The following is a 12,240-nucleotide window of genomic DNA, read 5'->3' on the forward strand; positions in this document are numbered from 1 at the left end:
CACACATTGGTAGATTAATAGAATAAATCAATGATAATCAATCACAGACAACCTCTGCTGGAAGTAGAAACTCATCTTTCATCATTTATTTGGAACAAAACATCTTGAAGTGTGCGTTTCTGTCAGTAGCAGTCCACGATGACCTCCTGACCCGCGTCCGTGCCAGGACGGGTGTGGGCGACGCGAGTGGACAGTATGTCCTGCAGCAGCGATAGGGGAGAGTTGTGGACGTGGTCGCTGCTTCGAGTCAAGACGTCCAGCCGCTCGTCTAAATCCAGAGACGTCAACAGCTCAGGAACGCCGGCGGGCACGCCGTCGCTGTCCTCTGCCCCAAAGCTCCTTTTCGTCCCCAGTGTCCTCCTGATCTCCTGCCCCCATCCTCCAGCGGGAAGTTTGCAGGTCACCTTGGAAGCATCCGGTTGCCCTGGCAACAAAGGACAGACGGCGTCTCTGAGTCTTATCAGCAGGCGACAGGCCTTCAGCCCGACGGGCCGATCGCAGTCGACCAGACCGCTCAGCAGCGCCGAGAAGACGCCGCGCTCCACGAGACGGTTCATCGCTCTCGCCACACCGGGCTCCCCGCCCCCCACTGGAGCACCAGCGTGAGCGTGCGGCGTGCGCGCCAGGTCAGACGTGACACCGTAGGGGTGCGGCGCGGTCCGGCGCGGTTCTGAACTCCCAGCGTGACCCGGAAAGGCGTCGTCCAGCAGCAGCTCGGCGAGCTCCAGCGCGTGAACTTTCACCTCCCAGTCCGCGTCTGCGCTGCCCTGACGGAGGACGATTTGGACGCACTCCGTCAGGAGAGGAGGGCGTGAGGAGGAGGAGCAGGAGGAGAACCAGGCGGTGAAGTATCGCACGACGGCCCTCCTGGAGAATCCCTCCGGGTCCTGCGATAGAATGTCAAGCAGCCGGCGCGCAGTTTCAGTCTGGAGGGGGGGGGGGAGAACAAATTATTTTACCGCGAGAAGTTCTACATGCCGAGTTTCTTTGAAGTTGACTCGTATCCTAATAAAAAGTCTTGGTTGGAAATGTGAACTGACCTCCCGTTGACTCAGTGCTGCCCCCTGCTGCCAGCCGCGCTCCAGAGTCCGGACCATGGCAGAGACGGCGCTAGCTCTCACGTAACTCTCCACGTCCTGAAGCGCCTCCCCAATGAGAGGGGCGGTACAGAAACCTCCCAGCAGAGCCTCCGGCGAACCGCACGCCTCCTCGGCCGCGTTGGGGGGGACGCGCACGTCCGCCAGCTGTCCCAGGAACTCCACCGTGGAGTCCCTCACCTCCCAACGCGCGTCGCACACACGCTTCCTCACCACCCCGACCAGATCTGACGGGAGGAGGCGTAAAATGGACCAACCGGGAGATTTAACGAGGAGGCCGTTGTGAACTTTACCCGCTCTGAGCTGCTCGGTTATTGAAGACGAGTCTGTGAGGACAGCCGTCCACTTGATGAAGGCCTGGTAGGACTTGTGAAGCACCTGAAAAAAAATGACATTTAGGTGATCGGAAAAGACCTAAGAAGGATCGGGAATACAAGTAAGGAGCAAAGGCTGCAGTCGTAAAAGCAGGCAGAACGATCAATTATTGCTATTCATAAAACAGCCCAAAGCATAAACGAATATTCATAATTAATATTCATCTAAAATGAGCATCAAATTATAAATCATCAGTTTTTGCATCCACAAAGCAAACGGACTTACGGCCGGGTCAGAATCAGGGTTGTCCAGGTATCGGAGCAGAACCGCAAACACGTCGCCGTTGTCGTCTTTCCGTTCTGAAGGAGAATAAAAAGATGGAGGATAAATAAACTCCTATTTATTGATCCATTTGGTTCTTCCGACGCTCAGAAGGCGGGTTCACCCGCGCCGCCGCCGAGAGCCGTCAGAGCCGTCAGAGCCTCCAGAGCGCGCTTCTGAACTTTGACGCTGCCGATCACGTTCCTGCCGGCCTCGCCGGCGGACGAGGGGACGCCGCTGCAGACCTTCAGCAGCGACAGGACCGCGCCAACGGTTAAACCCGGAGCACACGGGAGGAAATCCGCAGGCTGGAGGGGAAGAGAGAGCGGCGTCGGCGCCGTGAGATAAATAGTGCTGCTGCTTCTCTGCGCCCGTCGCGCTCGCAGCCTCACCATGAGCGTGATCTGCTGCAGGTTCGTCAGGCAGACACAGACCGTAGCGATGCACGACGCTTTTCTCCTCAGATGCTCCGTTATTGAGAGCCGCCGCCGCCGCGCGTCTGCTGCGGGGACGCGTTTAATAAAGATCAGGCTCTTTCGCTTTGTCATTTCCTTTTGTGTGAGTTTTACCGTCGTCGTCGTCCGCTTCCAGGAGAACCTGGCCGGATGCCAGTTCAAGGGGCAGCAGCAGGATTCTCACAGCCTGGGATGCGTGGGGAGGATTACTACACACGCACGCACACACACACACACGCAGACACACACACACACACACACACACACACACACACACGCACGAGAAGGTAAATACATCCTGCTTTCCTTTACTCACTGACAGAGACTCGTTAGTAAAGCTAAATTCAACGGGGGCGTGAGGAGCCTCGCGGCGAGCCGATGCCTACCGGAGGCCGCTGCGAAGACAAGCCGCCGCAGCGTGAATCAGGTCAGACGGGTCGTCGGCGTTCAACATCGACGACAGCAGGCGGTCGAAACGGCGGTCTGGGAAGCGTTCATCAGCGCCGCAGCTGCGTTAGATAAAAGACGACACTCTCATTTAGGTTTAATCGGACCCACTTTTGATTCCGTCACAGCACTTCCTGTTTATAGAACAGATGCTAACAGATGTTAGCAATAAGATGACTGGACAGGTTAGATCCCAGATCTACCTGCGCGCAGCCAGAACAACGTCCACCAGAGGCAGAGTGAGCCGACTGCAGCCGGCCGTCGCCAGCTGCTCCAGGGCGTCTGCGACCGCCTGGAGCAGCGCGTCCCGGAGAGGCGGGCTGGAACGGGCGAGCAGCAGGGCCAGCAGCTCCAGGGTCTGCACACTCGCCGCGTTTGCTCCGGGAACAAGGCACCGCTTGAGGTGCTCCGAGATCGCCACGACGACGTCGCTGTAGACGGAGGTTGGCGCGCGCCCGTTGTCTTTGTCGTCTACGCCGTTACATCCTGCAGGCGAGACGGGCTGAAAGAAGAGCAGGATGTGGGCGAGCGTCTGATTGGTCGCTGACGCGACGAATAAACTCGGGTCCGTCTGGAGCTGCAGGAGCGGTTTGATGAACTCTGGGGAGTGAAGGCGACAGATTTCATTCATCAAACATCACCTGTGGAGCGCTGAGCTAAATCTCATACGTTCCAACACTAGGTCTCACCTGATTTTACAAAGAAGCTCAAAGCCTCCGGATGCTGCAGCAAGTTCTTTAAGCCCTGGATCCAACCAATCCTGAGACAGGGATCCTCCCAGAGTCCGGCCTCTCGCCAGTGCCGAATGCTGAAAACCACACGGAGAACCGAGGCTTCCTGCAGAGAGGGACCGTCACCAGTCAAGTCAGAAATAATAACCCATAATGCATCATTGACTCCACCTGCAGCGTCTTGAAGCCGTCCTCGCTGGCAGCCAGTAATCCAGTGAGTTTCAGGGTGAAGGAAGGGACACCCGGATCAGAGGATGCGTTGGAGACCACAGCCGATATGAACTCAAGCAGGCACGGGCAGGCCTTCAGCAGAGACCCCCCTTTAGGAGGAAGGAAGTTACGATGCTCAAACCCCTCTGACATCAAGCCGCGGAACATGAACCCAACGAGATGTCCTAAACAAGCTTAACCCCCCCCCCCCCCCCCCCCCCCCCCCACCTAGTTCAGTACTGACCGGCCTGGGTGAGTCCTGTAAACCAGTCCAACAGTTTCTCCAGGCTGGTGTCATCGAGCAGAGCCCTCCCCGAGTCCGCCATCACCTCACACACACCGGGCAGCAGCGACATGCACTCGCTGTCCATCGTGATTAGCACGATAGTCTCTCTCAGGACTAGTTGCAGCTAAGTCATGCGGAAGGATACTTGGCTATGCACGGGAAACAAGGGGCTAGATGTTCCCGTGAAGAATCAGATGCTAAGTCGTGTAAAGGCACAGCTAGATATCTAGATATAAAGTTTTCTCGCGGAAAATAGTTTCGGTTCTCTAAAGCTTGCCCATTATCTCAACAACTTCCGGAGTCGCCTAATGCCGCTTTCGACGATCTCTAAAACATGTGGATAGGTTACATCCCATGTAAATGTCCCACACGCCGCTTTGTCAGATGTTTTACAACTTTACCTTTTTCCCCGCCGCGTCTCATCGCAGAGGAAGTAGTTCCGGTGTGAGGTTTTACGTCACGTCGCCCATTTTCACTGAATCGCACATGGTGCAGCGCCGGCTAAGCACCGTAGACTTTAATTTTGGGGGGGATTTTGCGGCGATAAATCCGTCTCATAGCCCGATAAATGCAAGAAACGGTGGATATGGTAGAAGACCCCGAGTATGAGGATGAGGAGGAGGAGGAGGAGGAGCCCTCTTTCAGTGACCCGGAGGACTACGAGGATGATATCGAAGATGAGGGTGAGCAGCATTAGGAAAAACGCCGGCTTTCTGGCCTACTGCTAACACACAGCTAATATACGTGTGCCAAATGGCACTACTGTAGCTACTACTAAGCTAGCTAGCTAGCTAGCGCTTCTCATTTAGGTGCAATAACGACTAATAAAATTGACATAACTTATTTTGACAAACAGTTAATCCCTTATTTTTACCCGGCTCTATATTAGTCACTGATCTTTGACGCGCCGGTCTGATTCCACCCAGCTGCCCACTGTGGCCCTGATAAGATAGATATCTTATGGAAGGAAAGTACGACGTAGGAAAATTTAAACATTTTTGTAGTTTGAATGAGTAAAGAAGCCCAAGGACCGCCATTGTAAGCAACAAAATGAATATGAATATTAGCTCAGCCGCGCTACATTATACGGTTGGGTTATAACGCCGTTATTGCGTGGGTTCCCCTGTCTTATCTCCCCTCCCCAGAGCTCCTGGATGACGTCCTGAGGGAGAAACCCCAGGAGGCTGACGGCATAGATTCTGTTGTGGTGGTGGACAACGTTCCTCAGGTGGGGCAAGAGCGGTTGGAGAAACTGAAAAACGTCATACACAAGATTTTCTCCAAGTTCGGCAAGATCACCACCGAGTTCTATCCCGAAGCCGACGGTTTGACCAAAGGGTGTGTGTTCTCGCTCCCCGCGCTGCTATTGTCCGTGTGCAGCTTTAATGCGCTAATATTGAATTAATTTAAATTCCCTTGTCCCCTTGCAGGTACATATTCTTGGAGTATGCTGCACCCACCCAGGCGCTGGAGGCCGTAAAGAACGCGGATGGTTACAAGCTTGACAAACAACATACGTTTCGGGTTAACCTCTTCACTGACTTTGACAAGTATGTCTCCAAACCTAAAAAAATAAAAAATAAAAGACAGTGATTGCAGTCGTGTGTGTGACTCGTTGGATAATTCTGTTCGGTTTCTGCCACAGGTACATGAACATCAGCGACGAGTGGGAAACTCCAGAGAAGCAGCCGTTCAAAGATTTTGTAAGTGTTTTAATTTTCATTTTTGACCTGCGCGGGATGTCCTGAGATGCTTTTGAACGCCGCTAATTCTGTGTTTCGGCATGTTCAGGGAAATATGCGCCACTGGATTGAGGACTCGGACTGCCGTGACCAGTACAGCGTGATCTACGAGGCCGGAGAGAGGACCGCCATTTTCAACAATGACGCCAAGGACCCAATCACAGCTGAAGAGAGGGCGGTCAGTAGCAGGACGATCGGGTGGGGTGGCTGTCGGCGTCGTTCACCGGATTTAACGCCTTTGTGTCCTCGTGCAGCGCTGGACGGAGACGTACGTGCGCTGGTCTCCTAAAGGCACCTACCTGGCCACCTTCCACCAGCGCGGCATTGCGCTGTGGGGAGGCGAGAAGTTCAAACAGATTCAGAGATTCAGCCACCAGGGCGTGTCTCTCATCGACTTCTCACCTTGCGAGAGGTAACGCGCGCTCGCGTTCGGCGCCAGTCGAAGTGCTTTTTTTCCCCCCCAGCGGTGACAACACCTTAGCGCATATATCTTCCAGGTATGCCGTCACCTTCAGTCCACTCTTGGACACCAAGGAGGAACCGCAGGCCATCATCATCTGGGACATCCTGACCGGACAGAAGAAGAGAGGCTTCCACTGCGAGAGCTCCGCCCACTGGCCCATATTCAAGTGAGCCGGCGTCGCTCTTGTGTTCCGCAAGTTGTTACAACCTCCCGTTCTTCAGTCACGGCCTCGCACAGATGTGATGAATATATCGTACGATGGAACGTACTTGTTTCTCAGGTGGAGCCACGATGGGAAGTTCTTCGCCAGGATGACCACAGACACGCTGAGCATCTACGAGACGCCAGTGAGCAGACTTGATGCCGCATCCTGTTGTGTTTATCGTGGTATTAAAGCCCTTCTCTTCTCCGTTTAGTCTATGGGCTTGCTCGACAAGAAGAGCCTCAAGATCAGTGGGATCAAGTAAGAGTTTCTGATCGTTCTTCAACATGCTAAGCTTCTCTACGGAGACATTAACGCCACTCTGTGTGTTCTGCAGAGACTTCTCGTGGTCGCCCGGTGACAACATCATAGCGTTCTGGGTGCCAGAGGACAAAGACATCCCAGCCAGAGTGACTCTGATGCAGATGCCTTCCCGCCAGGAGATCCGTGTCCGGAACCTCTTCCAAGTCGTTGACTGCAAACTGCACTGGCAGAGGAATGGAGATTACCTTTGTTTCAAAGTGGACAGGACTCCCAAAGGAGTACAGGTACCAAGGCCGAGAGGAAGGAGGTGCAAAGGCAAAGGCGCCCCCCTCTGGTAAAAGATCACACGAGTCATCTTTCCAATCCTCCTCCAGGGCGTGGTCACCAACTTTGAAATCTTGCGTATGAGAGAGAAGCAGGTTCCTGTGGACTTGGTGGAGATGAAGGGTAAATGAGAGCCCATCAATCCCAAATATTAAAAGCTCGATTTAACCCTCTGCATTTCTGCCGTCTCAGAAAGCATCATAGCATTTGCCTGGGAGCCGAACGGCAGCAAGTTCGCCGTTCTCCACGGCGAGACTCCCCGAATCAGTGCGTCGTTCTATCATGTCAATAACAACGGCAAGATCGATCTCATAAGTGAGTCTGCAAAAGAATCCGCACTGCTGTCCTGTTTATGCCGACGCCGCACAGTCCGTGGTTCTTAATAAACCTCCACTTCTGTCCTTTGTCAACAGAGATGTTTGACAAGCAGCAGGCCAACAGCATCTTCTGGAGCCCCCAGGGACAGTTTCTGGTGCTGGCTGGACTCAGGAGGTGTGTGTGTGTGTATGTGTGTGTGCGTGCGTGCGTGTGACAGGAGGCCCGCCGTTGACGAACCAAATCACTTTTCTGGCGCCTTGTCTGAGAGCTAAGCTCTAGTGCGCGTCCTCTGATGGCTGTCGCCTCGTAATCTCTTCCTGTCTGCGCAGCATGAACGGCGCCCTCGCCTTCGTGGACACGTCGGACTGCACCCTGATGAACGTAGCGGAGCATTACATGGCGTCCGACGTGGAGTGGGATCCGACCGGCCGCTACGTCGTCACCTCCGTCTCCTGGTGGAGCCACAAGGTCGATTGCCGCTCCCTCAGACCGGAGATACTCGCGCTGGAGCTTCCTCGCTCATCCTTTTTTTTTTTTCTCCTCCTCCAGGTGGACAACGCATACTGGCTGTGGACGTTCCAGGGCCGTCTCCTCCAGAAGAACAACAAGGACCGCTTCTGTCAGCTCCTCTGGAGGCCCAGACCTCCCACCCTGCTCAGCGCCGACCAGATCAAGGTACTGCGTCTCCACAAGAAGCTGTCGGTTGGTGCGAGGCCTGTGATGACAAGAAAAATGACTTTTCTGACACCTCGTATGAGAGCTACTCCGCAGCTCCTGATTCCGATTCTGATCTGAGGCGGTTCTATTTGTCTTAATTGTCGTTTGTGGCTGGAAAAAGCGTCTTTTTGCATTAAATGTTTGCCTTGACTCTTTCAGCTGATCAAGAAGGATCTTAAGAAATATTCAAAGATCTTTGAACAGAAGGATCGCCTGAGCCAGTCCAAGGCCTCCAAGGTTCGACCTCTTCTCATTCCTTTTGGCCTGTTGTTTAATCATCTTTCATGGATCGTCACACATCAGACTGAACAAAGGGCGTTTTGTGTATCCTCTGTGTGAGCAGGAGCTGGTCGACAAGCGCAGATCCATGATGGACGAGTACCGTCTCTACAGGGAGACGGCGCATCAGACCTATCTGGAGCAGAAGAGCATCCGCCTGGAGCTTAGAGGAGGTTGGAACGCGCTTAACCTGCCTTTTTCCTCCATTCTAAATGTTTGCCGTTGACCAAGGAACAACGCTGACATCGCTGTCTGTCCTCCAGGAGTGGACTCCGTCGAGCTGGACAGCAACGTGGACGACTGGGAGGAGGAGACCATCGAGTTTTTTATCAACGAAGAAATCATTCCCCTCGGAGACCTGTAGTCCCCTACGCAGGTGAGGCTGTCCGAAGATTCACGACGTCCCCCAAAGCAGCCCGTCTTTTCCAGAGTGGGGTGGGTGTTTAGCTCGTTTTCGACTCTCTTTTAGTTCGTCTGTTTTGGTGTGGAAGAGGAGAGCCGCGTCGTCAACTGGAGGACGACGACCACGCTGCGATCTTTTCATCTCTAGTGTCATCATCGAAGCACGCCGAGGGAGGAGAGAGAAAACTTCGTACCTTTTATCTCTCGACGTCTACCCCTCCCTTTTTCTTCTGTGGAACTAAATATTTCCTGACCCTCCCGAGGTTGTTTATGTACTAGCCTCGCCATGCTAGCGTGCTATCACAGGGCAGCACAGAGTGCCATACCAGCCTTGTTAATAAATTTGCTGATGGGGCACTACAGTGGCCTGTATCCTCCTCCATTCAGACTAGGATTCCACACGGGGAGGGGGTGCGCTGTGGGAATAAATTTAAATAAACATTCTAACAATTCTACCAGTGTGTGTCGCTGTTTGCTTCATTTTGTTGGAACATCTCTAGTTGTGATTACATCTGACTAACATGACAGTTTAAAAGCGAGTCGGACGCTACATTTTTTTACGAGTTGTACACCTTCCTGGAGGATGTCTTTGAAAATCTACGATTATAGAAAACATCTCCATAAATGATTTTTGCTTCCTCAGTTGCGGTGAATCTGGTGAGCTTTGCCAACAGTCATGGCGCAGGCACCGTGACGCCGTGAGGGAACTATGCATTCACACACAGGAGTGCCACAACAACGCCCAGCCGTTACTATTACCGAGACTTTAACCTTTTATCAGGCAAGTCTCTAGTTTTCTACATGACATTTAAACATGTTTGAAAAATGTCACAACTGAAGTAAGAGTTAGTTACGTCCTCCAATAAGACTCTGAAGTTCAATTTTTTGGAATTTTGGAATATTCAAATGAACGCTGAAAGGGTTAAGAAGCAGGAAGAGAAAGGGCTGCTATTTAGACGACAAACCAGAAAATCAACTCCACGGATTCGTCCTCACTTGTGCTGTGTGTCGGATCACAGTGGGACAGACACACGCCCCAAGAGGACATCACCAGGACAGGATTTTAATTGATCAGTAAGTCAACCCATTCAACATTAATCAATGTTTCACATTTACATAAAGTGTGCTTCCATCCATTAGTAAAGCTCAGGTTCACGAGGAGCGATACGGTTTTCATCCCGGCCGTGGAACACCAGATTGACTCTTCACTGTCTTTGAAAGAAAACACATTTTAGTCTCCTTCCGCTATAGATGGCCGACATGGAGCTGAGATAACCTCTTCCTCTTCACCAATCGTGGCTTTGAACCTGTCGTAACCATGGGAACATGGCGGGGTCTACGAACGGCTTTCATCCTGGGGTCTTTGGTTACGAGCTTTCTGATCGTCGTCTATTGGGATGACATTGGGGGTCTTAACCTCTACCAGCTACAGGAACCTAAAGGGAAGTCGCCTCATGCTGATCCTCACCTTCCAAACCGTTCACACGTTACATCCACCAGCAGATCCCAGACCAGCTCTCCTGTCACCGTGCACACTACTGCGTCCAGCACAACACCGGACCCCGAGGAGAGTGGAGGAGCAGGGGACCAACATGGAGAGGAGAGGAGGAGCAAACAAGGAGACAGGAAGGAGGAAACGAGGGAGGATGTGGAGAAGGAGAGGAGTCATGACACTGTCAGTGAAATGGAACAAGAGATGAGGAAGAGGAGGATCACGGATATGTGTTCAGGAAGGGATGGTGCAGAATTCCCCGGAAGGACTCGGGCATTTGAGCAGATTCCCACCAGGGAGCTGGATCACCTCATAGTAGATGATGCACACCAGATAATCTACTGCTACGTGCCCAAGGTAAAGCTGCAGCGTGTGTGTGTGTGTGTGTGTGTGGTAAATTAGAAATATTTAAACAGCACACGCATGTTCACTGCCCCTCCTGTCCTTTGTCCTTCCTCCCGTCTTTGTTCAGGTAGCATGCACCAACTGGAAGCGAGTGATGGTGGTTCTGTCTCAGTCCCTCATCTCCCCCGCCTCAGGAAAACCCTACACCGACCCAGAAGCTGTACCTCTGGAACTCGTACACAACAGCTCCCTCCACCTCACCTTTGCCAAGTATGACATACATAAACAACAACACACAAACAGTGTCACAGAGTCAAATTCATTAAAACGTTAGTTTAAATCGGTGTAAGGTAGAAAGCCAAATCCGTACGCTGCAGCAGCTAGCCACCAATACAAAACAAAAACAAACAAATGCAGCTGAATATATATCTACCGTATATATAAAGCTTTAAAGAAAGAACTAACTTTTTATTTGTAATATACACAGTATGTCAGCACACACACAATGAAATGTCTGTGTTCCCAGGTTTTGGCGTCACTATGGTTCTCTCTCTCACCATCTGATGGAACTGAAGCTCCAGCGCTACACCAAGTTTCTGTTTGTGCGAGACCCATTTGTTCGTCTTATCTCGGCCTTCAGGAGCAAGTTTGGAAGGTGTGTTGCTGTTTGTGGATAGAGTGTGTGTGTGTGTGTGTGTGTCTGCTGAGAAATATACAGTACTTCCCTTTTTTATCAAATAGAAACTCTTTCACGCTTGAAGTATTACAGCGGCTGTACTTGTGTCCATTTCAAGGGCCAATGAGGTCTTCTACAGGTGGTTTGGATCAGTGATGATGCGGCGGTACGGCAACATGTCGGGGAGTTTGCCAGAGACGGCAGCCGAAGCGTTTGCAGCTGGAATCAAACCGACATTTCAGCAATTCATCAGATACCTGCTCGATCCAGTGACCGAGAGGGAGAGTATCTTCAATGAACACTGGCGGCAGGTATTCATCTCAGGCAGCTGCACAGACACAAGCAGTTTAATGCCACAGTTTTACAATTTTCTTAATTAATATTAACCCCTTTTGTCTGTTTCAGGTGTATCGTCTGTGCCATCCATGTCAGGTGAAGTACGACTTCATCGGTCGACTTGAAACCCTGGAAACGGATGCAGAGCAGCTGCTGAAGCTTCTGGAGGTGGATCATATTGTACACTTCCCTTCGAGTGCCCGAAACCGCACGGCAACCAGCTGGGAAAGAGACTGGTTTTCAAAGATTCCAATAACAATGAGGAGAGAACTGTACAAGCTGTACGAACCAGACTTTAAGCTATTTGGCTATCCCAAACCTGACGGCGTGCTCCTCCAGTAGACCACATGCAGCCAAAGACCTGGGCCCTGAAGTCAACGTGCAGCCCACTCATCTCTTTATGTAACACCAATAAATACCTTTTAAGACTATGATGATGATAACTATGATGTTGTCTGTTACCTCCACCAAGGAGGTTATGTTTTTGACGGCGTTTATCTGTCTGTTAGTAAGATTATGGAAAAACTGCTGGATTTTTCCAATTTGCTTTTAATAGAGGCCTTTTTTAAAAAAAATCTTATTTTGTAAAATATGCATTCAATTCACTCACTGAAAATCAGCCACAAAATATATATTTCTTAAACCATGAATGTTCAATCCCCCTTGCCTATGGAGAGAAATGTGTTTCTTTTTATGCAATCAAACAAAAAAAGGATTTGCAAGCAAATAAAAGATTTGCAATCAAAAATAATGATGTTTGCAAATATTTTTTTCAATTGCAAATCCATTACTTTTGATTGCAAATCTTTTCTTTTGTT

The 12,240-nt window shown here is 51.3% G+C and overlaps 3 protein-coding genes and 1 non-coding gene across 4 annotated transcripts; 3 read left to right on the plus strand and 1 right to left on the minus strand.

The window, feature by feature from the left end:
- Positions 1–119: 119 nt before the first annotated feature.
- On the minus strand, positions 120–3,947 carry brat1 (BRCA1-associated ATM activator 1). Its single transcript, XM_068751367.1, has 12 exons — positions 3,821–3,947; positions 3,538–3,686; positions 3,325–3,472; positions 2,839–3,235; positions 2,575–2,697; positions 2,303–2,397; positions 2,126–2,232; positions 1,858–2,041; positions 1,698–1,762; positions 1,391–1,475; positions 1,041–1,324; positions 120–926 (listed from the first exon to the last, which is right to left on the minus strand). The coding sequence occupies exons 1-12, from the start codon at positions 3,945–3,947 to the stop codon at positions 123–125; spliced, it is 2,568 nt and encodes an 855-aa protein (XP_068607468.1). The 3' UTR covers positions 120–122.
- A 396-nt stretch (positions 3,948–4,343) lies between these two features.
- On the plus strand, positions 4,344–9,022 carry LOC137906493 (eukaryotic translation initiation factor 3 subunit B). The gene is made up of 19 exons (XM_068750768.1): positions 4,344–4,545; positions 5,008–5,200; positions 5,293–5,412; positions 5,508–5,565; positions 5,654–5,782; positions 5,859–6,016; positions 6,102–6,233; positions 6,348–6,414; positions 6,484–6,530; positions 6,607–6,817; positions 6,908–6,980; positions 7,050–7,172; positions 7,271–7,349; positions 7,505–7,643; positions 7,725–7,850; positions 8,052–8,129; positions 8,236–8,344; positions 8,435–8,547; positions 8,641–9,022. The coding sequence occupies exons 1-18, from the start codon at positions 4,431–4,433 to the stop codon at positions 8,533–8,535; spliced, it is 2,058 nt and encodes a 685-aa protein (XP_068606869.1). The 5' UTR covers positions 4,344–4,430; the 3' UTR covers positions 8,536–8,547; positions 8,641–9,022.
- Positions 7,888–7,975, plus strand: LOC137907194 (small nucleolar RNA SNORD60). The gene has a single exon (XR_011105925.1). It is a non-coding gene; the product is annotated as a small nucleolar RNA SNORD60 (small nucleolar RNA).
- Positions 9,023–9,891: 869 nt separating the features above from the next.
- LOC137906481 (carbohydrate sulfotransferase 12-like) lies at positions 9,892–11,826 on the plus strand. The gene is made up of 5 exons (XM_068750753.1): positions 9,892–10,422; positions 10,538–10,680; positions 10,937–11,065; positions 11,205–11,397; positions 11,492–11,826. Exons 1-5 carry the CDS (start codon positions 9,892–9,894, stop codon positions 11,762–11,764), a joined length of 1,269 nt encoding a protein of 422 aa, XP_068606854.1. The 3' UTR covers positions 11,765–11,826.
- The last annotated feature ends 414 nt before the right edge of the window (positions 11,827–12,240 follow it).

The sequence above is a fragment of the Brachionichthys hirsutus genome, chromosome 17 (assembly GCF_040956055.1).
Source record: "Brachionichthys hirsutus isolate HB-005 chromosome 17, CSIRO-AGI_Bhir_v1, whole genome shotgun sequence".
Taxonomy (NCBI): domain Eukaryota; kingdom Metazoa; phylum Chordata; class Actinopteri; order Lophiiformes; family Brachionichthyidae; genus Brachionichthys; species Brachionichthys hirsutus.

Coding starts and splice junctions, on each gene's coding strand:
- LOC137906493 (XM_068750768.1), top strand. CDS start 4,431: ATGCAAGAAACGGTGGATATGGTAGAAGACCCCGAGTATGAGGATGAG. Junction 5,566..5,653: donor AGCAGCCGTTCAAAGATTTT/GTAAGTGTTTTA, acceptor CGGCATGTTCAG/GGAAATATGCGCCACTGGAT. Junction 6,981..7,049: donor GGACTTGGTGGAGATGAAGG/GTAAATGAGAGC, acceptor CTGCCGTCTCAG/AAAGCATCATAGCATTTGCC.
- LOC137906481 (XM_068750753.1), top strand. CDS start 9,892: ATGGGAACATGGCGGGGTCTACGAACGGCTTTCATCCTGGGGTCTTTG. Junction 11,066..11,204: donor TTCAGGAGCAAGTTTGGAAG/GTGTGTTGCTGT, acceptor GTCCATTTCAAG/GGCCAATGAGGTCTTCTACA. Junction 11,398..11,491: donor TCAATGAACACTGGCGGCAG/GTATTCATCTCA, acceptor TGTCTGTTTCAG/GTGTATCGTCTGTGCCATCC.
- brat1 (XM_068751367.1), bottom strand. CDS start 3,947: ATGGACAGCGAGTGCATGTCGCTGCTGCCCGGTGTGTGTGAGGTGATG. Junction 3,687..3,820: donor TACAGGACTCACCCAGGCCG/GTCAGTACTGAA, acceptor TTCCTCCTAAAG/GGGGGTCTCTGCTGAAGGCC. Junction 2,233..2,302: donor GGAAGCGGACGACGACGACG/GTAAAACTCACA, acceptor TCCCCGCAGCAG/ACGCGCGGCGGCGGCGGCTC.